Below are 24,818 nucleotides of genomic sequence, written 5' to 3'. Positions count from 1 at the left end.
TAAATTCCTTTTTGCGTAACCATACTTTCAAGATGGAATCTATTAGTTCTGCCATCAAACTTTTGTTCCCTAGGTGTGTCATGGCCGGGATAGACCTAAAAGATGGCTACTATCATCTTCCCATACATGCCGAACACCAGCAGTACCTAAGAGTGGCGGTCATCCTGTCAGGACAGGTTCGTCACTTTCAATATGTAGCAATGCCCTTTGGGCTTTCTATGGCTCCCCGCATCTTCACAAAGGTGATATTAGAAGTGATGGCTCATCTACGCCAACGGGACACTTTGATAATACCCTACCTGGATGATTTTCTGGTGGTAGGAGATTCTATAGCTCAATGTAAAATACGATTGTGTAATACGATCTCATCCCTACAGGAGTTGGGTTGGATCGTCAACTTCGAAAAGTCCAGACTGAACCCAGAGACCGTTCAAATATTTCTAGGGATCCAGCTCGACTCCGTAAGTCAAAAAAGCTTCCTCCCGCATTCAAAAAAAGTAACTATACAGTCAAAGGTGTCAGAGGCAATAAAAAAACCCCACATTACACTAAGGAAGGCTATGTCCTTACTAGGATCATTATCCTCATGTATTCCAGCTGTACCGTTGGCTCAATTTCATACCCGTCAGTTGCAGTATGAAGTATTATCAGTCCAGGGAAGAAAACGACATCTGGAGAGTAAACTAACTCTTTCCAGGGATGTCATAAGATCCCTATCCTGGTGGCTAGAAATGGAACACCTTTCAGGGGGTGTACCATGGATAATAGACCCTTCTAAGATAATTGCCACCGACGCCAGCCCTATGGGGTGGGGTGCACATATGGAGAATGATCTGGCCCAAGATACTTGGGATCAGGCAGAATTAACATGTTCTTCCAATTGGAAAGAATTAAGAGCAGTAGAAAATGCCTTAAATCATTTTCTTCCACAGATTCAAGGAGCACATGTAAGAGTTTTCTCGGACAATTCCACCACAGTGGCATATGTAAACCGTCAAAGTGGTACACGGTCAGGAAGTCTGATGACCATAGCAGCAGAGATCTTCCAATTGGCAGAGACTCATCTTGCATCCTTAACAGCCCTACACATCAGAGGGGTAGAAAATACCAAAGCAGACTACCTCAGTTGAAACATGCTACGCCAGGGAGAATGGACCCTAAACAGAAACGTATTCAGAGTAATAACGAGAGCATGGGGTATACCTCAAATAGATCTGTTTGCCACAAGAGGCAACAGACAGGTAAAAAGGTTCGCTTCCCTGAACTTCATGGATCATCCAGACATGTTGGACTCTCTACACCATCCTTGGAAGTTCAAACTGGCATACGCCTTTCCTCCAATGTCTCTGATTCCACTAGTGATCAGGAAGATCAGGAGGGAACAAGCAAGGGTAATCCTCATTGCACCCTTTTGGCCAAAGAGACCGTGGTTCTCCTGCCTCCAGAGCATGTGTCTATGCGATCCATGGATTCTTCCATTAGACAAGGAACTGCTGTTCCAAGGGCCCTTCTTCCACCCGCAAGTGAAAGGGCTTCACTTGACGGCGTGGAATTTGAGCGGCAGTTAAGTTCAAGGGGGTTTTCAGAACAACTAGTAAACACCCTGCTACTAAGTAGAAAAAGATCTACCACCCTAATTTATAGTAGGGTATGGAATAAATTCTTAAACTTTTATACAAAACCGTTCACTAAGCAAGTTCCGGTGACACCTATTCTAGAGTTCCTACAAAAAGGTAGAGAATTAGGGTTATCGGTAAACACCTTAAGAGTTCAGGTCTCAGCATTAGGAGCCCTATATGGATGCAATATAGCAGCTAATAGGTGGGTCTCCAGATTTATAAAGTCTTGTGAACGAAGTAATCCTGTCCATATTCCCCGTCTACCTCCGTGGGATTTAAATTTAGTACTAGAATCCTTAACTGGCTCCCCATTTGAACCACTAGATTCCATACCTCTAAATGTTCTAACATATAAAGTAGCCCTATTGGTAGCCCTAACCTCAGCTAGGAGGGTTAGTGACAGCCAGGCCCTATCAGTAGACCCACCTTTCTTGCTAGTATTTCAAGATCGGATAGTCCTAAAACCTGATCCCTCATACCTCCCTAAGGTGGCATCCACCTATCACAGATCTCAGGAAATATTTCTCCCTTCCTTTTTTGATTCTCCTGTAACCCCAGAACAACATAAGTTCCACACCTTAGATGTCAAAAGAGTCATCCTGACTTACATAGAGAGGTCTCAGACATGGAGGCAGAGTAGGGCTCTGTTTATCTCCTTTCAGGGACGCAAGAAAGGACATGGGGTTACAAGAGCTACCATATCTCGGTGGATCAGAGAAGCAATCTGTTTGGCCTATACGTCAAAGGGCGAAATTCCTCCAGTGGGGATAAAGGCACATTCAACACGAGCCATGGCTTCCTCCTGGGCGGAACAGGCGAATGTACCAATTCATTTAATATGTAAGGCCGCAACTTGGTCTACACCTTCTACCTTCTACAACCATTATAGACTTGATCTATCCACATCTTCTGATCTAACCTTTGGTAGAGCTGTTCTTAGTACAGTAATCCCACCCAGATAATGACTCTCTGAAAATCTCTCATGTGGGGTGCTGTCGTGGCGAAGGGTAAAAAGCCGGATTACTTACCAGTAATGCTCTTTTAATGAGTCCACGACAGCACCCATTTATTACCCTCCCTAAATTATGCACAGCTCTTTCTTTTAAGTTCACAAATAATGGTTGTATAGAGTTTAAGAAAATGATGTTGCTGAATAAGAAATGATACTAAAGCTTTTGCGGTTCCCTTTTTATACTCTGTAAACTAAACTGAGGAGGAGAGGGGACCGCCTCCTTTTATTCTGTAGGTTTCCTGTTCCTATGGGCGGATCCCTCTCTCTCATGTGGGGTGCTGTCTTGGACTCATTAAAAGAGCATTACCGGTAAGTAATCCGGCTTTTTTTTCTCGCTATGCCGTTTAGCGATCGGGTTAATTCTTTTTTTTTTTTAATTGATCGGGTGATTCTGAGCGATACCAAATATGTGTAGGTTTGATTTTTTTTTATTTTTTTTTTCATTGTTTTATTTTGGATGGGGCGAAAGGGGGGTGATTTAAGCTTTATATATACCGTATATACTCGAGTATAAGCCGAGATTTTCAGCCCAAATTTTTGGGCTGAAAGTGCCCCCTCGGCTTATACTCGAGTCACGGTCGGCGGGTGAGGGGGAGAGGGCGCTGAGGCATACTTACCTGCTTCCGGGGTTCCTGGCGCTCCCCCTGCCCGTCCCATGGTCTCCGGGTGCCCCAGCTCTTCTCCTGTTCAGCAGTCACATGGGACCGCTCATTAGAGAAATGAATAGGCTGCTCCACCTCCCATAGGGGCGGAGCCGCATAATTCATTTCTCTAATCAGCGGTGCTGGTGACCGCTGACAGAGGAAGAGGCTGCGGCACCCGGAGACCAGCTGTCCGGGAGAAGGAGCGGGACGCCGGGAGCAGGTAAGTATTACATATTCACCTGTCCTCGTTCCACACGCCGGGCGCCGCTCTGTCTTCCCGGCGTCTCTCTGCACTGACTGTGCAGGTCAGAGGGTGCGATGACGCATATAGTGTGCGCGCCGCCCTCTGCCTGATCAGTCAGTGCGGAGAGACGCCGGGACAGGACGTGAGGAGCTGCAAGCAAGACAGGTGAGTATGTGTGTTATTATTTTTATTGCAGCAGCAGCAGCACAGCTATGGGGCAATAATGGACGGTGCAGAGCACTATATGGCACAGCTATGGGGCAATAATGGTGCAGGGCACTGTATGGCACAGCTATGGGGCAATAATAAACGGTGCAGGGCACTGTATGGCACAGCTATGGGGCAATAAGGAACGGTGCAGAGCACTGTATGGCACAGCTATGGGGCAATAATGGACGGTGCAGAGCACTGTATGGCACAGCTATGGGGCAATAATGGACGGTGCAGAGCACTATATGGCACAGCTATGGGGCAATAATGGACGGTGCAGAGCACTGTATGGCACAGCTATGGGGCAATAATGGACGGTGCAGAGCACTGTATGGCACAGCTATGGGGCAATAATGGACGGTGCAGAGCACTATATGGCACAGCTATGGGGCAATAATGGACGGTGCAGAGCACTGTATGGCACAGCTATGGGGCAATAATGGACGGTGCAGAGCACTGTATGGCACAGCTATGGGGCAATAATGAACGGTGCAGAGCACTATATGGCACAGCTATGGGGCAATAAGGAACGGTGCAGAGCACTATATGGCACAGCTATGGGGCAATAATGGACGGTACAGAGCACTATATGGCACAGCTATGGGGCAATAATAAACAGTGCAGGGCACTGTATGGCACAGCTATGGGGCAATAATAAACAGTGCAGGGCACTGTATGGCACAGCTGTGGGGCAATAAGGAACGGTGCAGAGCACTATATGGCACAGCTATGGGGCATTTAAGGAACGGTGCAGAGCACTATGGCACAGCTATGGGGCAATAATAAATGGTGCAGAGCACTGTATGGCACAGCTATGGGGCAATAATGGTGCAGAGCACTGTATGGCCCAGCTATGGGGCAATTATGAACAGTGCAGAGCACTATATGGCACAGCTATGGGGCAATTATGAACGGTGCAGAGCACTATATGGCACAGCTATGGGGCAATTATGAACGGTGCAGAGCACTATAAGGCACAGCTATGGGGCCATAATGGTATGGAGCATCTATTTTTATTTTTGAAATTCACAGGTAGCTGCTGCATTTTCCTCCCTAGGCTTATACTCGAGTCAATAAGTTTTCCCAGTTTTTTGTGGCAAAATTAGGGGGGTCGGCTTATACTCGGGTCGGCTGATATATATGTGTGTGTGTGTATATATATATATATATATATATATATATATATATATTACTTTTTTTTACTTTTGCCATTCTTCAATAGCCTCCATGGGAGGCTAGAAGCTGGCGTAGCCTGATCGGCTCTGCTACATAGCACCAGTCATCAGATCGCTGCTATGTAGCTGAAATGCAGGTGTGCTATGAGCGCCGACCACAGGGGGCGCTCACAGCAGGCCGGCATCAGTAACCATAGAGGTTTCAAGGACCTCTATGGTTACCATCCTGACGCATCGCCGACCCCGATCATGTGACGGGTCGGCGATGCGCTCATCTCCGGCCGCGCGGCCGGAAGCGCCGGTTAAATGCCGCTGTCAGCGTTTGACAGTGGCATTTAACAGGATAATAGCGGCGGGTGAATCGCGACTTTAATGTGGGCTCAGCGCCGGAGCCCACATCAAAGCAGGGGACCCGACATGCGTAGTACTAGTACGGGGCATGTCGGGAAAGGGTTAACGAGAAAAAAATGAACTTTTTTGAATTTACCAAATGGCTGCAATGAAACAGAGTGAAAAATTTAAAGGGGTCTGAATACTTTCCATACCCACTGTAGTTACATCCCTGTGATCACGGGTCTGACTTACACTGTATGTGGTTACGATGATATTATAACCATCTGTATGAATGGTTAGTCCATATGCTATAAGTGTGATGTAACAAAAAGGTGCCTGGAATGTAGGATCTGTGAATCAACAATAGTAAAAAATCTCCGCATCCACACGACAATGTGTCAAACCAGAGACCATTGCTCCATACCAGGGCGTAGTGGGAGCTGCATTGGACTACTGTCCTGGGTAAGAGTTTGGAGCCCAGTCCTATACTTCTCATTGTCTCCTCGAGAAATCCCCAACTAACTTTCTCAAAAACTTTTTTTGACATCACTGGATATCAGAACTTGGAGGATTCATCGAGAGCTGTCATGGATCCCACCATGCTGCCAGCAATATGTCACGGATCCCACCTATATGTCAGGGATCCCGTGGAGGATACCTTTATCATCCCCACTACTCATGCCAATTTATCATGAACTGGGGTTTTTGGTTTCCCCTGGTTCCTTCTGAAGGGGATTTATCTATATCCCACTTCCCAGTTCTGGATTGGAACTTGCAGCACTCTGGCGCCCCGTTTACCCTCAGGTCAGATCAGGTACTGCACCTAGGGTAATAAGTCGCCAGCAAGGCTGCCCGCTATGTACTGGCTATTGGGCACGCTGCAGCGAGGGCGATATAACTACTCCCACACAGGTGGGAACAATAATTATCAACGTCGCTGGTCGCTACAGAGATTCCCAAGCGCACAGAACAAAGTATGCTGCCACCAGCGCCGATTTCCTAAGGATTAACGGGTCCGGAGCCAACCCAAATCAGTAGCGTAATTCACTTCAGAGGACGCGACAGTTCCTTTAAAGCATGAAGAGACAAGCTAGTAATTTTATATTTTACTGCATAAAAAGGTAGGCAGTGTTTACAAAGTATTAAAGGGAACCTGTCACCCCCAAAATGGAAGATAAGCTAAGCCCACCAGTATCAGGGGCTTATCTACAGCATTCTGGAATGCTGTAGATAAGCCCCCGATGTAACCTGAAAGGTAAGAAAAACAGGTTAGATTTTACTCACCCAGGGGTGGTCCCGGTTCTGTTCTGGTCCGATGGGAGTTGCAGTCCGGTCCAAGGCCTCCCATCTTCATAGGATGATGTCCTCTTCTTGTCTTCATGCTGCGGCTGCGGCGCAGACGTACTTTATCTCCCTGTTGAGGGCAGAGCAAAGTACTGCAGTGCGCAGGCGCCGGGAAAGGTCATAGCGGCCCGGCACCTGCGCACTGCAGTACTTTGCTCTGCCCTCAGATATTATGAAGAAGACAAATATATGTACAAAGCAATTACAAATAAAAGAAGGATTCAAATTGAAAAAACACTTACATAGCGTTCAGATCATTTCATATCATGGCTGGCAGTAGGCTGAGGAGTATACACACATCTAGATGCATATCACATCTATATAGCAGCAGGACCCCGAACACAAAGACATTGCAAGAATGCTGTCTCACTAAGTTATTCTAGCCCAAAACCCAGGCACTCCCCCTGTGGTGACATCACTTAGAGGCTGACACCTCACCTTTACTTAGAGCTATGTTAGCTATTATGCATAACTTGCTGTGTGAACCTTGCATAAGTACGACACCATGCTCATGATGTTCCCCACATCAGGGGCATTCTTTTAAGTGTGAACAAGGAGTAATTACGTAAACCGCTTACGGAGAAATCCGCATTTGCACTCATTGCGTTTAGCTGCTAGCGCTTTCAGTGAGTGATAGATCTATCGATGGACTTCTGGAATATATAATTCTTATAATTCTAGCCTGTATCGGTGCCCATGTATATCACATTAATAGAACAAACAAATGCCTTCAGTTGGAAGTGGCTATACCAGTTTTGGCTGGTATTGGTTGGGAGGAGGAAATGAGTAGTTTTCACAGAGAATGATATTTGCAGCTAAGCCACAAAACTTCAGTGATTCTAGTGAGGGTTTTGAATTACACACTTACAAGCAGCAGGAAGAGAGAGAAGGGGGGGGGGGGGTCGGAATGGCCCACGGCGTTGCTGGAAAAGCCATGCAACCTTCTGAAACTAAACTCACAATATGACATTTTTTACATTATCGTGACAAGAGCAAACATTATTTTAATTCTATTATGCCCGGCATTACTTTTTACAGAAATATGTGGCCTAAGATTAATTTTGTAAAGTAGAATTTTAAATCCGCACTTGAGAGAGAGATGGGCCTAACATTGCTGGAAAATAAGGGTTTTTGACAGGTTTTGGCAAAACTAATATTTGAGCTTAGTTGGCTTGACTCTGGGAAAGGAAGTTCTTCAGATACCTTGCTCAATATGGGGCCAAAGCCTCAGAAAAGAACTTTGCAAAATTTATGAACGATGGATTCCTTTACTCGTTTTTCACAATAGTATCCAGTCCTTCACATATGAAATCCATCTTTAACCCCTTTGTGACATTATTGCGCATGTCACTTTTCTCTCTTTGTGTGTTCTGGCGGTGAGCCCACATCTTTCCTGGCACATGTCAGCTGCTTTGCACAGCCGACGTGCCCGCAACAGCTGACCTCCGTCATGTGATTGTGGGTTACCGATGGGTTGCCATGACAACCAGCGGTCTCCTGGAGGCCTCTATGCTTGTCACTGCCGGATTGCTCTGAGCGCCGCCCGTTGTTCGGCGCTCATTACAAGTCAGCAGTTCTGCTACATACAGGCGATCTGATCATCGCTTCTATGTATCAGAGCCGATCGGGTTATGGCAGCTTATAGTCTCCCATGGAAGCTATTGAATTATGGCAAAAGTAAAAAAAAAAAAATGTTTTTAAAAAAACATAAAGGATTAAATCACCCCCCTTTAGCCGCATTCAAAATAAAATAATAATAAAAAATCAAACATACACATAAAAAGATACAAAAGATCGTATCTGCACCAAAATGGTATCCTTAAGGCCATGTGCACACGTTCAGGATTTTTCGCGGTTTTTTTAGCGTTTTTTCCCTATAAAAACGTGAAAAAAAACCGCGAAAAAACCGCTAACATATGTCTCCTATTATTTACAGTGTATTCCGCATTTTTTGTGCAAATGTTGCATTTTTTTCCACGAAAAAAATCGCATCGCTGAAAAAAAAGCAACATGTTCATTAAATTTGCGGAAATGCGGGGATTCCGCACACCTAGGAGTGCATTGATCTGCTTACTTCCCGCACGGGGCTGTGCAGACCATGCGGAAAGTAAGCAGATTATGTGTGGTTGGTACCCAGGGTGGAGGAGAGGAGACTCTCCTCCACGGACTGGGCACCATATAATTGGTAAAAAAAAAAAAAAAGAAGAAGAATTAAAATAAAAAATAGTCATATACTCACCCTCTGATGGCCCCCGGAGTCTTCCCACCTCTCCGGTGCAGGCTGCCGCTTCCGTTCCTATAGATGCTCTGTGTGAAGGACCTGCGATAATGTCGCGGTCTTGTGATTGGTCGCGTGACCCCTCATGTGACTGCTCACGCGACCAATCACAAGCCGCGACGTCATCGAAGGTTCTGCACACACACACACCATCTATAGGAACGGAAGCCGCTGAGGAGATCGGCTGTCTGCAGGTGAGTATAACCATTTTTTTAATTTTTTTAATTATTTTTAAACATTCTATCTTTAACTATAGATGCTGCATAGGCAGCATCTATAGTAAAAAGTTGGTCACACTTGTCAAACACTATGTTTGACAAGTGTGACCAACCTGTCAATCAGTTTTCCAAGCGATGCTACAGATCGCTTGGAAAACTTTAGCATTCTGCAAGCTAATTATGCTTGCAAAATGCTAAAAAAAAACGGGAAAAAAGCGCAAAAAAAAAACAAAACGCGGATTTCTTGCAGAAAATTTCCGGTTTTCTTCAGGAAATTTCTGCAAGAAATCCTGACGTGTGCACATACCCTAAAACCGTCAGCTCAGCATGCAAAAAAATAAGCCCTCACCCAACTCGAGATCACGAAAAATGGAGACGCTACGGGTATCGGAAAATGGCGCATTTTTAAAAAATCTTTCTGAACAAACTTTGGATTTTTTTTTTCACCATTTAAATAAAAAAGAATGTAGACATGTTTGGTGTCTGTGAACTTGTAATAACTTGGGAAATCATAGTGGCAGGTCAGTTTTAGCATTTGGTGAACATGGTACAAAAAAATCCCCCAAAAAGTTGTGGAATTGCACTTTTTTTTGGCAATTTTACTGCATTTGGAATTTTTTTCCCATTTTTTAGTACATGATATGGTAAAACTAATGGTGTCGTTCAAAGGTACAACTCGTCCCACAAAAAACAAGCCCTCACATGGCCATATTGATGGAAAAAGAATAAAGTTATGGCTCTGGGGAGAAGAGCGAAAAACAGAAGCGCAAAAACGAAAAAGGGCAAGGTCTTGAAGGGGTTAAAGAGGAGACCAATTTCTTATGCAGAGGTTCTGTTAGATAGTTAGTGAATTTTATTATTGTAATGTGTTTGAGACATGATTTTGATTAGGATGTTGTTAATCATGGATGTTCATGTTTGCGGAGGAAATAAGAGACCGGATATATGACCCAAGATGTCGGCCAAGAGTGACTCTACTGACTGAGCCAGCTTTGCTTTTGCCTCCTTATTCAGTAAAGCATTTTTTCAGGTTTTCTCTGTATTTTCTGATCCAAAATGATTGGGATTTTATCTCTCACCTTTCCCCTGCCGATGTGTCAGAAGGGGCTCTATTGTTGATGACCTACAAATTTGATAGTTGCCCTCTTCCCCAAAGGCTTCTCCGACCTCAACTGTTTAAGGCAAGACCTATGCTCTGTAATGATTCCCCCAAGGGTACATTTTATGTCCTTCCATGTGTCCTCAGCATTGTAGAATTCAGTATGATGGGAAATTCAGAAATTTCTCTGGAGAAGTTGGCTGACCATGGGCAGACGGTATGGCAGGATAATATGATTGCGGAGTAACTGTTGTGACTTAGTGTCTTCCAGCGACTAGTAAACTCTCTAGAGGTCGACTACATTCAGGTCACTCATAAGTTTCTAAAAGGTTTTTCCAATCTAGGACATTGATGCCATATGCACAGGATATTACCTAAGTCTGCGGAGCCCTCCTCTATCTCCAGAACTGTCCATGTCACCTGCCCCTAGAAACAAGAGGTGTTTGCGCATTCTTCTCCCTTCATTTGTATGGATCTTCCGAACATTGCAAAGCACAATGGCAGGAACAATTTTGGCGGTGTCTTTATTATTCATTTTTAATGGAATTCACCACACTAAATAAAAATGCCTAAACTTTGTCTATACCGTATGTGTATAGTTATTAGACCCGCACCTATGTGGAGAACAGAGTCCCCAGCGCTCCTTGTGAGCAAGTTGGTGCATCCGAGCAGAGAATGAGTAGAGATTGCTGCATGTGTGCGCATCTGTCCATTCACTATAGGCGTCTCCCCACAGCCGAGCCTCACCACCTAGCGGTGCTACCCACGTCTGTCAGGTAGTTATGGGTTATCCTGTGGAGGGGTTCTGCATCTGTCCATTATTCATTATCCTTTTACTATGACATAAATGTCCGTATTGTGAATCCTCCTATAATCCATGTGGTGACGGCTCGGAGGACCTGATCCTCTCACTGCTCAGTGACCGTGGTTCTGGATCTCACGTTATATTATCCCCTGTGATTTCCATCTTCTCCTCCATCATGAAGACGCCGGCAGGACGAGATCCCTCCAGCTGATCCAGTGCTCATCCCTCCTCCTCCTGAATGACCCCGAGGATGGACGAGGACAGGGATGAGACCACCAGAAGATTATTCCACTTGGCCCTGGAGATCATCTCCCTGCTGAGCGGAGAGGTAACTCCTCTACATTTCTATCAGCTTTATTGTGTTCTGTGACAAGTCCGACATCGGGAGGAGGAAATCCAGAATAGAGAGGAGGATTCTTTCCTGTAAGAGCAGTGATTGTGTGGAGCTCTCTGCCCGGAGGAGTTGTCATGGGGATTCCCTATAAGAGCTGTAGAGGGGCCGGGATGTCTGTCCGGAGGGGAATAATATTCCCGGTTATGGCCCCAGATTACTGGAGACGGTTATTGATCCCGGGATTTCTACTGATTGTCAGATCTGGAGTCGGGAAGGAATCTTCTCCCTAAGTGTCTCTCTCCATACACAGGATTACACAATAGTGAGGAAGACACCGGGGGATGGTGTGACTCCCATCATCCATCTCCAGGAGTCAGGAGGGCGGAGCCTGGGCCCCATCACAGCGCCTCCCCCGCACTCCCCGCTACATGAGAGGAACAAGAAGATCCTGGAGCTCAGCAACAAGATGATTGAGCTGCTGAGCGGAGAGGTGACTGCTGGGACATTATACAGCACTGGGGGATTCTGGGTGATGAGCGGAGAGGTGACTGCTGGGACATTATACAGGACTGGAGGATTCTGGGTGATGAGCGGAGAGGTGACTGCTGGGACATTATACAGGACTGGAGCATTCTGGGTGAAGAGCGGAGAGGTGACTGCTGGGACATTATACAGGACTGGAGAATTCTGGGTGATGAGCGGAGAGGTGACTGCTGGGACATTATACAGCACTGGGGGATTCTGGGTGATGAGCGGAGAGGTGACTGCTGGGACATTATACAGCACTGGAGGATTCTGGGTGATGACTGGAGAGGTGACTGCTGGGACATTATACAGGACTGGAGGATTCTGGGTGAAGAGCGGAGAGGTGACTGCTGGGACATTATACAGCAATGGAGGATTCTGGGTGATGAGCGGAGCGGTGACTGTTGGGACATTATACAGGACTGGAGGATTCTGGGTGATGTGCGGAGAGGTGACTGCTGGGACATTATACAGGATGGCACTGGAGGATTCTGGGTGATGAGTGGAGAGGTGACTGCTGGGACATTATACAGCATTGGAGGATTCTGGGTGATGAGCGGAGAGGTGACTTCTGGGACATTGTACAGGACGGCACTGGAGGATTCTGGGTGATGACCGGAGAGGTGACTGCTGGGACATTATACAGGACGGCACTGAAGGATTCTGGGTGATGAGCGGAGAGGTGACTGCTGGGACAATATCCAGGACAGCACTGGAGGATTCTGGGTGATGAGTGGAGAGGTGACAGCTGGGACATTATACAGGACAGCACTGGAGGATTCTGGGTGATGAGCGGAGAGGTGACTGCTGGGACATTATACAGGACGGCACTGGAGGATTTTGGGTGATGAGCAGAGAGGTGACTGCTGGGAGATTATACAGGACGGCACTGGAGGATTCTGGGTGATGAGCGGAGAGGTGACTGCTGGGACATTATACAGCACTGGAGGATTCTGGGTGATGACGGTGTGGTTGTTGTCAGGTTCCTATAAGGTGTCAGGACGTCGCTGTCTATCTCTCCATGGAGGAGTGGGAGTATCTAGAAGGACACCAGGATCGGTACCAGGACGTGATGATGGAGGAGCTCCGGCCTCTTACACCACGAGGTGAGACACGTGACTTATAAGTTAGTAGTATGTTGTTTCCCATTACTGTGGGCACAGGCCGATGTGCAGTTTCATGTGATGTAGAAACACTTAAAATGTATCTTTTATATTAAATCAGAGCCCTAATTTTGCCATTCATATGAAATGTTTCCATTTGCTGTATGGCGGTCCCTTTAGCATTTGTCGGTCTGGTATGAGTGGAGCAGTCACAGAAATTTGGGAGATAGATTTTCCATGTGGGACCATGCGCAGCACCACGATCATGTGGAAATCTGTTCTCTAGGATCGGGCGGCATTATCAGTAGTATGCGGTCTGTGATTATAGACATCTGTGTTTGTGATGAAGCTGTTCTGCTGGAAAAGCCTAAAGGCTGAGTCACACATAACGATATCGTTAACGATATCGTTGCAACGTCACGCTTTTGGTGACGTAGCAACGATCCCGCTAACGATTATCGTTATGTGTGACAGCGACCAACGATCAGGCCCCTGCTGGGAGATCGTTGGTCGATGGGAATGATCAGGACCTTTTTTTGGTCGCTAATCACCTGCTGTCATCACTGGATCGGCGTGTGTGACGCCGATCCAGCAACGTGTTCACTTGGAACCAGGGTAAATATGGGTTACTAAGCGCAGGGCCGCGCTTAGTAACCCGATATTTACCCTGGTTACCATTGTAAAAGTTTAAAAAAAAAAAAAACAGTACATACTCACATTCTGATGTCTGTCACGTCCCCCGGCGTCCACTGACTGTCAGCGCCGGCCGTAAAGCAGAGCACAGCGGTGACGTCACCGCTGTTACTGCCGGCGCTGACACATTCAGTGCAGGGAAGCCGCCGGCGGGGGACGTGACAGACATCAGAATGTGAGTATGTACTGTTTTTTTTAAAAAAACTTTTACAATGGTAACCAGGGTAAATATCGGGTTACTAAGTGCGGCCCTGCACTTAGTAACCCGATGTTTACCCTGGTTACCCGAGTGCTGCAGGGGGATTTCGGCATCGTTGAAGACAGTTTCAACGATGCCGAAGTCGTTCCCCTGATCATTGGTCGCTGGAGAGAGCTGTCTGTGTGACAGCTCCCCAGCAACCACACAACGACTTACCAACGATCACGGCCAGGTCGTATCGCTGGTCGTGATCGTTGGTAAGTCGTTTAGTGTAAAGGATTTGCTTTTTTGGTCACAATTTTTCCATGAAGACCAATTCTTGGCAGACTACTACAGTAGTAGCTGGATCCACTGGTTGCTGCCAGTTCTGAGCTGATGGCATTGCTGGTCATCTTCATTATGTATCTTTCATCTGCTGCACTAAGTTTCCTTGGCTGACCACTGCGTCTACGGTTCTTACCGTTTTATATTTTTTGATGTTTCTTCAAAATGTGTTGAGAAACACATTTTGAAACTCTGCTGTGAATTCTGTAACTGGGAGAGACCTTGCTGATGTTGTATAACTACTTTGCATCTTCTTTCTGTGCTCAATTTCGTCATGAGGTATGTCCTGAAACTGTCTTCCACATCCTCACCTTTTGTAGCAGTGGTTTGTGCTTCACTCAGCATTAAGCCTCCCACACAGCTGTGTCTGTTTCAGTTAATGACTGGGCTTCAACCCTCATATGAAAATAATGATCATAATCATCTGTCTGGTATAATTGGTTACTTGTACACTTGACTGTAATCCTACAAAATCTCCAACCGTACAAGTGACCGAGAAGTAATGAAATCGACGGGCGGTCAACAAATAGTGGTCGTATTTACATTTCTCTTTTCTTCATTCACTTTGCATTTTATTAATTGCTAAAACTAATTGATCACTTCTCTTTGAAAGCTTCTTACTCTGCATTTTTTTTTTGCAAATTCTTTATTTATGTAAAAACATAGAAGCAATGACAAATAAACACGTAATATAGGCATATACATTCAAAATCAGTAATGTAATCTTCAGATATCACGTTATTAGGTGGAATGAGGCAAGAGGAATGAAAGGGGGGAAAAGGGGAGATTAGGGGTGGGGGTAGTGAAGGTAGGAAAGGGAAAGAAAAAACAAAGGGAAAATCAGGGAAGGAAAAATAACGGAGGGGATTTAAACGAGTACATCGTGAAATGGTACTGTATATAGAGTCAAAGCCGGTGACAAATATATTTTGTGAACAAACATCCAGTCATAACCAATAGCATCAAGGGCATATGTTGGGGAGCAAGAGTGGATTAAGTATTCCCGTTAGCGCGGAACTCTTTCCAGGGGGCCCAAACTTTAACATATAGTTCATGACTGCTCATTTCCCTACAAGATAATTCCTCAAGCCTAGAGATTTGGTCAACTTTGGAAAACCACTCAGCCATGGTTGGAGGGGCAGCATCTTTCCAGTGTAATGTGATTAAATGTTTGGCTGCACTTATTAGTAATGGTAAGAGTCTATGTTTCTTAGGTCTAAAATTAATAGATGGGCAGGAAAGTAGGACTTTGAAAGCCTGAAGATTAGTCTTAATTAAATTAAGTTTCTTAAGGATCCCATTGATCCCTACCCAAAATTTTGACAAATTAGGACACTCCCAAAAAATATGGGTGTGGTGGCCTAGGGACCCGTCGCAACGCCAACAGGAGCTGTCCTCTATCAGACCTAGATGAAACAATTTGGCAAGCGTTAAGTGCCACCTGGTCAAAATTTTATAGTTTTCCTGAAGTAGTATGCAGCGGGAAAACCCTCGTGCAAAAGCAAGAATTTTAGAAATTTGCGTCTCAGTGAAAACAACTCCCATCTCTAGCTCCCAGGAATGAATAAATGCAGGCTTAGATTGATTATTGATAGAGCCAAGCTGGGCGTAGACACGAGAGACGCTTTTCATTTCGGGGTGTGGAATTTTAGACATTATGTCAAGCCATGACCAAGTAGAGCCGTGGGGGAACTTCTTTTTGAAGTTAAGGAGCATACGTCTGAGATGTTGTATTTGTAGAAAGTTTTTTGACTGAGTCAAGGAGTTTGGGGGCCAGGTTCCTCTATAGAAGATTGTGTCATTATAGAAGTTCTTCAGAGGTTCTTTAGGAAGAGAGGACCACAATCCGTATGGGTCTCTGTTGTGAATTCCGTCGGGGCTCCCTCTGGTGGCCTTTAGCGATACTGCGGGTCTGTAGCAGGGCTCAGCTGCCTCATTTCCTGCTATGACTGGGCCCTATTTAATTCCACCTGACCTTCTCTTGTTGCCTGCTGTCGGTGTATTCAGTCCTGATACTTAGTGCTCCTGGATAATCCTTGTGACCTGTCTCCTGCTGGAGAAGCTAAGTTTGCTTGTTCATTTTGCTCATGATTTCCTTGAAAATGTTTATCAGAATATTATGAGTTCAGTCCAGCTTGCTCTTATGTGATTTTTCGCTTGCTGGTTAGTTCTGGGGTGCAGAGTGCGCCCCTCACATCGTGAGTCGGTGTGGGGGTTCTTGTATTCTCTGCGTGGTTTATTTTTGATAGTTTTTGTACTGACCGCACAGACTCCTATCTATTTTCCGTCTATCTAGTGTTAGCGGGCCTCATTTGCTAAACCTGTTTTCATTTCTGCGTTTGTATTTTCCCCTTAACTCACCGTTATTATTTGTGGGGGCCTATCTAAAACTTTGGGGTTATTTCTCTGAGGCAAGTGAGGTCTTTTGCTTTCTCTCTAGGGGTAGTCAGTTTCTCAGGCTGTGATGAGGCGTCTAGGTTTTCAGGTAACGCTCCACGGCTACCTTTAGTGTGTGTGGATAGGATCAGGATTGCGGTCAGTATAGCTTCCACATTCCCAGAACTTGTCCTATATCCTGGTCATATGTGTCAGGTCAGTTTTGAGATCCTACCACCGGATCATAACAGTACAGCAGGCCGCAAAGAGTTAATGCAGCAGAAGAGGGAGAAGAGAAATCCTGAAGTCATTTTTTTTTTTTTTCCCCTCTGCACTGTGTTTAGCATCTCTCCTCCCCTTAACCTTTGGGTGGTTCTGAAGTCAGCTGCAGATATGGAAATTCAGAGTCTGTCTTCTAGTGTGGATCATCTCACTGCAAGGGTGCAGGGCATTCAGGATTATGTAGTCCGCAGTCCTATGTCAGAGCCTAAGATACCAATTCCTGAGCTGTTCTCCGGAGATAGATCTAAGTTTTTGAACTTTAAGAATAATTGTAAGTTATTCCTTTCTCTGAGACCTTGCTCCTCTGGTGATTCTGTTCAGCAAGTTAAAATTGTTATTTCTTTGTTGCGTGGTGACCCTCAAGATTGGGCATTCTCTCTGGCGCCAGGAGATCCTGCATTGCTAAATGTGGATGCGTTTTTTCTGGCGCTTGGAGTGCTTTATGAGGAACCAAATCTGGTAGACCAAGCAGAGAAGGTTTTGCTGTCTCTCTCTCAGGGTCAGGATGAAGCAGAGATTTACTGTCAGAAGTTTAGGAAGTGGTCTGTGCTCACTCAATGGAATGAGTGCGCCCTGGCGGCGATTTTCAGAAAGGGTCTTTCTGAAGCCCTTAAGGATGTTATGGTGGGGATCCCCACGCCTGCGGGTCTGAATGAGTCAATGTCTTTGGCCATTCAGATTGATTGGCGTTTGCGGGAGCGCAAACCTGTGCACCATCTGGCGGTATTTTCTGAGCAGAAGCCTGAGCCTATGCAATGCGACAGGATTTTGACCAGAATTGAACGGCAAAACCACAGACGTCAGAATGGGTTGTGCTTTTACTGTGGTGATTCTGCTCATGTTATTTCAGTGTTCTAAGCGCACAAAAAGATTCGCCAAGTCTGTCACCATTGGTACTGTACAACCTAAATTCATTTTGTCTGTTACTTTGATTTGTTCTCTGTCATCTTACTCAGTTATGGCTTTTGTGGATTCAGGTGCTGCCCTGAATTTGATGGATTTGTCATTTGCCAGGCGCTGTGGTTTTATCTTGGAGCCTTTACAATTCCCTATTCCACTAAAGGGAATTGATGCTACACCATTGGCCAAGAATAAACATCAGTACTGGACTCAAGTGACCATGTGCATGGCTCCTGCACATCAGGAGGTGATTCGCTTTCTTGTGCTACATAATTTGCATGATGTTGTCGTGTTGGGCCTGCCATGGCTGCAGGCTCATAATCCAGTCCTGGATTGGAAAGCAATGTCTGTGGCAAGTTGGGGTTGTCAGGGAATTCATGGCGATGCTCCTTTGGTGTCAATTGCTTCTTCTACTCCTTCTGAAGTCCCTGAATTTTTGTCGGACTACCAGGATGTATTTGATGAGCCCAAATCCAGTGCCCTACCTCCTCATAGGGATTGTGATTGTGCTATAAATCTGATTCCTGGTAGTAAGTTCCCTAAGGGACGACTTTTTAATTTATCTGTGCCAGAACATGCCGCTATGCGGAGTTATATAAAGGAGTCCTTGGAGAAGGGGCATATTCGCCCGTCCTCGTCCCCTTTGGGTGCGGAGTTCTTTTTTGTGGCCAAGAAGGATGGTTCTCTGAGACCCTGTATAGATTATCGCCTTCTTAATAACATCACGGTCAAATTTCAGTACCCCTTGCCACTGTTGTCCGATCTGTTTGCCCGGATTAGGGGGGCCAGTTGGTTCACCAAGATAGATCTTCGTGGAGCGTATAATCTTGTGCGCATAAAGCAGGGCGATGAATGGAAAACTGCATTTAATACGCCCGAAGGCCATTTTGAGTACTTGGTGATGCCTTTTGGGCTTTCTAATGCCCCCTCTGTGTTTCAGTCTTTCATGCATGACATCTTCCGAGAGTATCTGGATAGATTTATGATTGTGTACCTGGACGATATTTTGGTCTTTTCTGATGATTGGGAATCTCATGTGAAGCAGGTCAGGATGGTATTTCAGGTCCTGCGTGCCAATGCCTTGTTTGTAAAGGGCTCTAAATGTCTCTTCGGAGTCCAGAAGGTTTCCTTTTTGGGCTTTATTTTTTCTCCTTCTACTATTGAGATGGATCCAGTCAAGGTTAAGGCTATTCATGACTGGACTCAGCCTACATCTGTGAAGAGTCTTCAGAAGTTCTGGGGTTTTGCTAATTTTTACCGTCGCTTCATCGCTAATTTTTCTAGTGTGGTTAAGCCTTTGACGGATTTGACCAAGAAGGGTTCTGATGTGACTAATTGGTCTCCTGCGGCCGTGGAGGCCTTTCAGGAGCTGAAACGTCGGTTTTCTTTGGCTCCTGTCTTGCGCCAGCCCGATGTCTCTCTTCCCTTTCAGGTCGAGGTTGATGCTTCTGAGATTGGAGCAGGGGCTGTCTTGTCGCAGGAAAGCTCTGATGGCTCTGTAATGAGACCATGTGCTTTCTTTTCAAGAAAGTTTTCGCCTGCCGAGCGGAATTATGATGTTGGTAATTGAGAGTTGTTGGCAATGAAGTGGGCATTTGAGGAGTGGCGACATTGGCTCGAGGGAGCCAAGCATCGTGTGGTGGTCTTGACGGATCACAAGAATTTGACTTATCTCGAGTCTACCAAACGGTTGAATCCGAGACAGGCTCGATGGTCGCTTTTTTTCTCTCGTTTCAATTTCGTGGTTTCATATCTTCCGGGTTCGAAAAACGTGAAGGCTGATGCCCTTTCTAGGAGTTTTGTATCTGACTCCCCGGAAGTTTCTGAACCGACTGGTGTCCTCAAAGAGGGGGTAATTTTGTCTGCCATCTCTCCTGATCTGCGACGGGTGTTGCAGGAGTTTCAGGCAGGGTGGATAAAAATCAATGTTTTTTAAAAAAAATCAAAAAAATCTGATTTTTTTGATTTAAATCGGATTTTTTTGATTTAAATCGGATTTTTTTCAATAAACTGCTTTTTGAGGAAAATATTTTACCATCCAAAGGTTCTTCCATCATGAGATAAAGCTGAGTTGTTTAACTCAGTAGAATAAAGGCTGTATATGTGTAACATTCACAATGCCATGCTCTTCCAGAGGTTTCTGTAGGATGCTGACTATCCAACAAGTTTGGGCATGTCAACTGAATGGAAAAAGAAACTAAACCAAAAGTGAAACCAAGCTAGAAGTGTGGAATTAAAGGGGCAGTATGAACAAAATGTGGAGGCTATTAATAGTTTATACAATTAAGACATGCTGCTTTTAAACACCTACCTATTGCCATATAGTAAAACAAAAAAGATTTTTACTTACTTTGGGGTCCCCCCCTCACCCTGGCGTTAGATCGTTGCCCCTAGTTTCGTCCGTGAAACTATGGGCGCACATGCGCACTGCTCTCACTTCTCATTTTAATCGTGATTTATATTAAAAAAAACCTTTTGATTTAAATCAGTGATTTAAATCATGATTAAAATCATGATTTAAATCGATCCGATTTAAATAGAAAAAAATCTTTTGATTTAAATCGTGATTTAAATCATGATTTAAATCGGCGTGATTTAAATCAATCCACCCTGGTTTCAGGCCAATAGACCTGACCGTTGTCCACCGGAGAGACTGTTTGTTCCGGACAGATGGACCAGTAGAGTATTTCCGAGGTTCATTCTTCGGTGTTGGCGGGTCATCCTGGGATTTTTGGTGCCAGGGATTTGGTGGCGAGGTCCTTTTGGTGGCCTTCCTTGTCGCGGGATGTGCGTTCCTTTGTGCAGTCCTGTGGGATTTGTGCTCGGGCCAAGCCTTGCTGTTCTCGTGCCAGTGGATTGCTTTTGCCTTTGCCTGTCCCGAGGAGGCCTTGGACGCATATTTCCATGGATTTTATTTCGGATCTTCCTGTCTCTCAGAGGATGTCTGTCATCTGGGTGGTTTGTGATCGTTTTTCTAAAATGGTCCATTTGGTACCCTTGCCTAAGCTGCCTTCCTCCTCCGATTTGGTACCACTGTTTTTTCAGAATGTGGTTCGTTTGCATGGTATTCCGGAGAACATTGTGTCTGACAGAGGATCCCAGTTTGTGTCCAGATTTTGGCGGTCCTTTTGTGCTAAGATGGGCATTGAATTGTCTTTTTCGTTGGCCTTCCATCCTCAGGCGAATGGCCAAACCGAACGAACTAATCAGACCTTGGAAACTTATTTGAGATGTTTTGTTTCTGCTGATCAAGATGATTGGGTGACTTTTTTGCCATTGGCTGAGTTCACCCTCAATAATCGGGCTAGTTCCGCTACTTTGGTTTCACCTTTCTTTTGCAATTCTGGTTTTCATCCTCGTTTCTCCTCGGGTCAGGTTGAGCCCTCTGACTGTCCTGGGGTGGATTCTGTGGTGGATAGGTTGCAGCAGATTTGGAACCATGTGGTGGACAATTTGACGTTGTCACAAGAGAAGGCTCAGCGCTTTGCTAACCGCCGTCGCTGTGTGGGTCCCCGACTTCGTGTGGGGGATTTGGTATGGTTGTCTTCTCGTTATGTTCCGATGAAGGTTTCCTCTCTTAAGTTCAAACCTCGTTTCATCGGTCCTTATAAGATTTTGGAAATTCTCAACCCTGTGTCATTTCGTTTGGACCTCCCAGCATCGTTTGCCATTCACAATGTGTTCCATAGGTCATTGTTGCGGAGATATGTGGTACCTGTGGTTCCTTCTGTTGATCCTCCTGCTCCTGTCTTGGTCGAGGGAGAATTGGAGTATGTGGTGGAGAAGATCTTGGATTCTCGTGTTTCGAGACGGAAGTTTCAGTACTTGGTTAAGTGGAAGGGTTATGGTCAGGAGGATAATTCCAGGGTTGTCGCCTCTGATGTCCATGCGGCCGATTTGGTTCGTGCCTTTCATTCGGCTCGTCCTGATCGGCCGGGGGGTTTTGTTGAGGGTTCGGTGACCCCTCCTCAAGGGGGGTACTATTGTGAACTCTGTTTTTGGGCTCCCTCTTGTGGTCACAAGTGGTACTGTGTGAGTGCTGTCTTTGGGCTCCCTCTGGTGGCTCTTTGTGTCATTCTGCAGGTCTGGGGCTGGATCAGCTGTCTCGTTATCTGTTGGCTGGTTTCCTATTTAGCTCACCTGGACTCTCAGTTGTTGCCGGCTGTCGATGTATTCAGTGCTATTTTGATCTCTCCTGAATTCCTTCGCTATCAGTCTCTCCAAGAGAAGCTAAGTTTTCTGTTTGGTTATTTTTTGCTCATCAGTGTTCAATATGTTTCTTGGTTATTTATTTGTCCTTGTCCAGCTTGCTAATATGTGATTTCCTTGCTTGCTGGTAGCTCTAGGGGGCTGAGTTTCTCCCCTCACACCGTTAGTTGGTGTGGGGGTTCTTGAATTCTCAGCGTGGATTTTTTTGTATAGGATTTTTTACTGACCGCACAGTTCCCTGCCTGTCTTCTGCTATCTAGTATTAGTGGGCCTCATTTGCTGAATCTATTTTCATTTCTACGTTTTGTATTTTCCCCTTACCTCACCGTTATTATTTGTTGGGGGCTTCCTATATCTTTGGGGTCATTTCTCAGAGGAAAGTGAGGTCTTACTTTCTCTCTAGGGGTAGTTAGTTCCTCAGGCTGCGTTGAGACGTCCAGGAATTTAGGCACGTTCACCGGCTACCTTCAGTGTGTTTGGTTAGGATCAGATTTGCGGTCAGTCCAGTTACCACCTCCCTAGAGCTCGTTCTATGTTCAGTAACTTAGCTAGTTCATTCTGTGATCCTCAGCCACTAAGGATCATAACAGTCTGCCCTTTACAATCACAGATTTAGGTCGGCGGCAAGAGATCAGTGGCCCAAAGTGTTCGGTATAATAATAATAACACTGTTCTACAGCCAAATTGGTTCAGAGACTAATACAGTTGAACTCAACTAATTTTATGGTGCTGAAAAGAAATATGATGGTTCAATTTGCTTATTGGCTCTAATTTTTAATATCGAGGAGGTTGTATTTACTTATGACACCTTTCATGCAGGCTCATTGAAAAATTGAGTCTTTATTATTTCCTCTTTGTTATTGCATTGTTAGTAGCTAGTCTAGTAGTAGTCACAGTCCATGCTCCTCCAGATGACATAACACAACCGTAGCACATGTATCCTGCTCCATCCAGCAACAACACCCCAATCTCTTGTCAGTGTCCTAAATATACCAAGCCGCAAATCTGGACACACCCTGTCATGACGGATCCATTGGGTCTGCTACCCCCATCCACACAATGGGATTAGTGACTGAGAGAATAATGGCTTAATTGAGGCCCCCTGAGACACTAATGAGAGCATTGGAATGATTATTTTACCTTTACCTATCATGTTTCCTCTCTGACCCAGACTTTCTGTCAGCAACCTCAACTGAACCACATCTTATAACACAAAGCGAACTAAATGATCTTGTTAGAGCTTTGAGCTGCCCAAGAATAAGGCTAAGCTCTTGGGTTCCAGGCTACACCTGTGGAATCTCCAAACTTCTTCATTGAGGGAGATCTTGTGGCATGCAACATCAGCAGTTTAATGGAAGCTCTGAAGAGAAGTCATAATCCAGAGGAATGGAAGCTCTTCATCGATTTGTCTAAACAAGCCTAAAAGCCATCTTGCTGCATAATGGCAATGTATTACCTGGTTATACCATCCACATGAAAGAAACCTATGACAACAGGAAACAGCTGACAACTATGACCAACATTTTTGGCCCCTCTGTGATGGTTTAAAGGTGGATGCCCTCTTACTTGGTTACCAGGGTGGACACACAAAGTACTGCTGCTTTTTGTATGTGTGTGATAGTTGTGCAAGAGAATATTACAACAGTAAAAGAGACCATTGCATATTAAGTTGGGCCTAGTGAAGAACTTTGTACAGTCATGGATAAAAATGCAAAAGCATCAAGTATCTCATTGATAAATTTCCAAGGCTGAACGAAGCCAAGATAAAGGAAGGAGTCTCCATTGGACATCAGATTAGTAACCTTATTCAAGGTGAGGAGGTTCTCTGTTTGTTGCATGTCAAGGAAAAGGCTGCATGGGTATCATTTGCCTTAGTGGTAACTAATTTTTGGGGAAACTCGAGCTGATAACTATGAAGAGTTGGTGGGAAATCTGAATCTAAAATGATATTGGCTATAACATGTCCTTTATTTCTTGTTTGATGCTGAGTCACTTATCATGGAGAAACCATGAGTCGGGATAGTCAAGGAGTCCGAGGTCAAAATCTAAGAGGGTAAGTCATAAACAGAAGGAAAAGAGAAAGGTGTAGTCAGGTTACTTTCCAAGGTCAAAATACCAGGAAGATGGCGGATCAGAGCAGAAGGGGTTAAACAGATGGATGATCAGAATGAGGTCCAAGGTCAGGCAACAGGAGATCAATATACAGAACACACAAAAGCGTAATGTACATTTTGCAGAGGTCTGGGACTAACAGCCCAATTAAGTAGCTGGGCAATTGCCTGGGACAGTGAACACCTGTGGACAGCCAGCACCTCCCCATCTCAGATTGGATGGCCAAGCTGTCAATCGAAAAAATTATTGCTCAGCACGCCCCTGTACCAGACAGGACATTGAGCTGTCAATCAAAGTACTGATGGCTTCAGCAGGTAGGATGGCTGAGCTGACATTAACTGCATCTCAGACACAGTGAGGGGGAATTCTGACACCTTATATTTACATCTAGACCTTTTTTCACCAAACTGGAGCAGTGAGATGGGCATGGTGAGAGATTTCTCTGTCATATTGCGGCTATGGAGAAAAGATATTAGGGAAAATGGAATCCATCAGTGCTGCAGATCACTGTTGGACGATTGTAAGAGATGATCCAATGCAGGAGTGTTATGAACTGGTGGTTTAGGAGCAACATGGAACGAGCTCTGGAGGAGGTGGTACCTGTACTGACCGCAGTTCCTGAGCTTAACACAACACTAGAAGTAGCCATGGGATGTTCCTGTCACTCCCTAGACACCTCGTCACAGCCGGAGGACTAACTACCCCTAAAGATAGAAACAGGAAAGCTATCTTGCCTCAGAGAAAATCCCCAAAGGATAGACAGCCCCCCACAAATATTGA

General features: G+C 45.3%; 1 protein-coding gene across 1 annotated transcript; it reads left to right on the top strand.

Annotated features, from left to right (window-relative positions):
• Window positions 1-9,743: 9,743 nt before the first annotated feature.
• On the top strand, window positions 9,744-23,349 carry LOC143793388 (gastrula zinc finger protein XlCGF66.1-like). The gene is made up of 5 exons (XM_077280310.1): window positions 9,744-11,309; window positions 11,626-11,805; window positions 12,823-12,946; window positions 23,098-23,159; window positions 23,209-23,349. Exons 1-5 carry the CDS (start codon window positions 11,220-11,222, stop codon window positions 23,347-23,349), a joined length of 597 nt encoding a protein of 198 aa, XP_077136425.1. The 5' UTR covers window positions 9,744-11,219.
• The last annotated feature ends 1,469 nt before the right edge of the window (window positions 23,350-24,818 follow it).

This window comes from Ranitomeya variabilis, chromosome 1 (assembly GCF_051348905.1).
Source record: "Ranitomeya variabilis isolate aRanVar5 chromosome 1, aRanVar5.hap1, whole genome shotgun sequence".
Taxonomy (NCBI): domain Eukaryota; kingdom Metazoa; phylum Chordata; class Amphibia; order Anura; family Dendrobatidae; genus Ranitomeya; species Ranitomeya variabilis.
The sequence above is the reverse complement of the archived record's forward strand: the minus strand, read 5'-3'. Positions and strand labels throughout refer to the sequence as shown.

Bases quoted from the DNA above. Each gene is read 5' to 3' on its own strand.
- LOC143793388 (XM_077280310.1), top strand. From the start codon at position 11,220: ATGACCCCGAGGATGGACGAGGACAGGGATGAGACCACCAGAAGATTA. The intron at 11,806-12,822 runs GTGACTGCTGGG...GGTTGTTGTCAG, and splicing joins TTGAGCTGCTGAGCGGAGAG to GTTCCTATAAGGTGTCAGGA. The intron at 12,947-23,097 runs GTGAGACACGTG...TCTCTGACCCAG, and splicing joins CCGGCCTCTTACACCACGAG to ACTTTCTGTCAGCAACCTCA.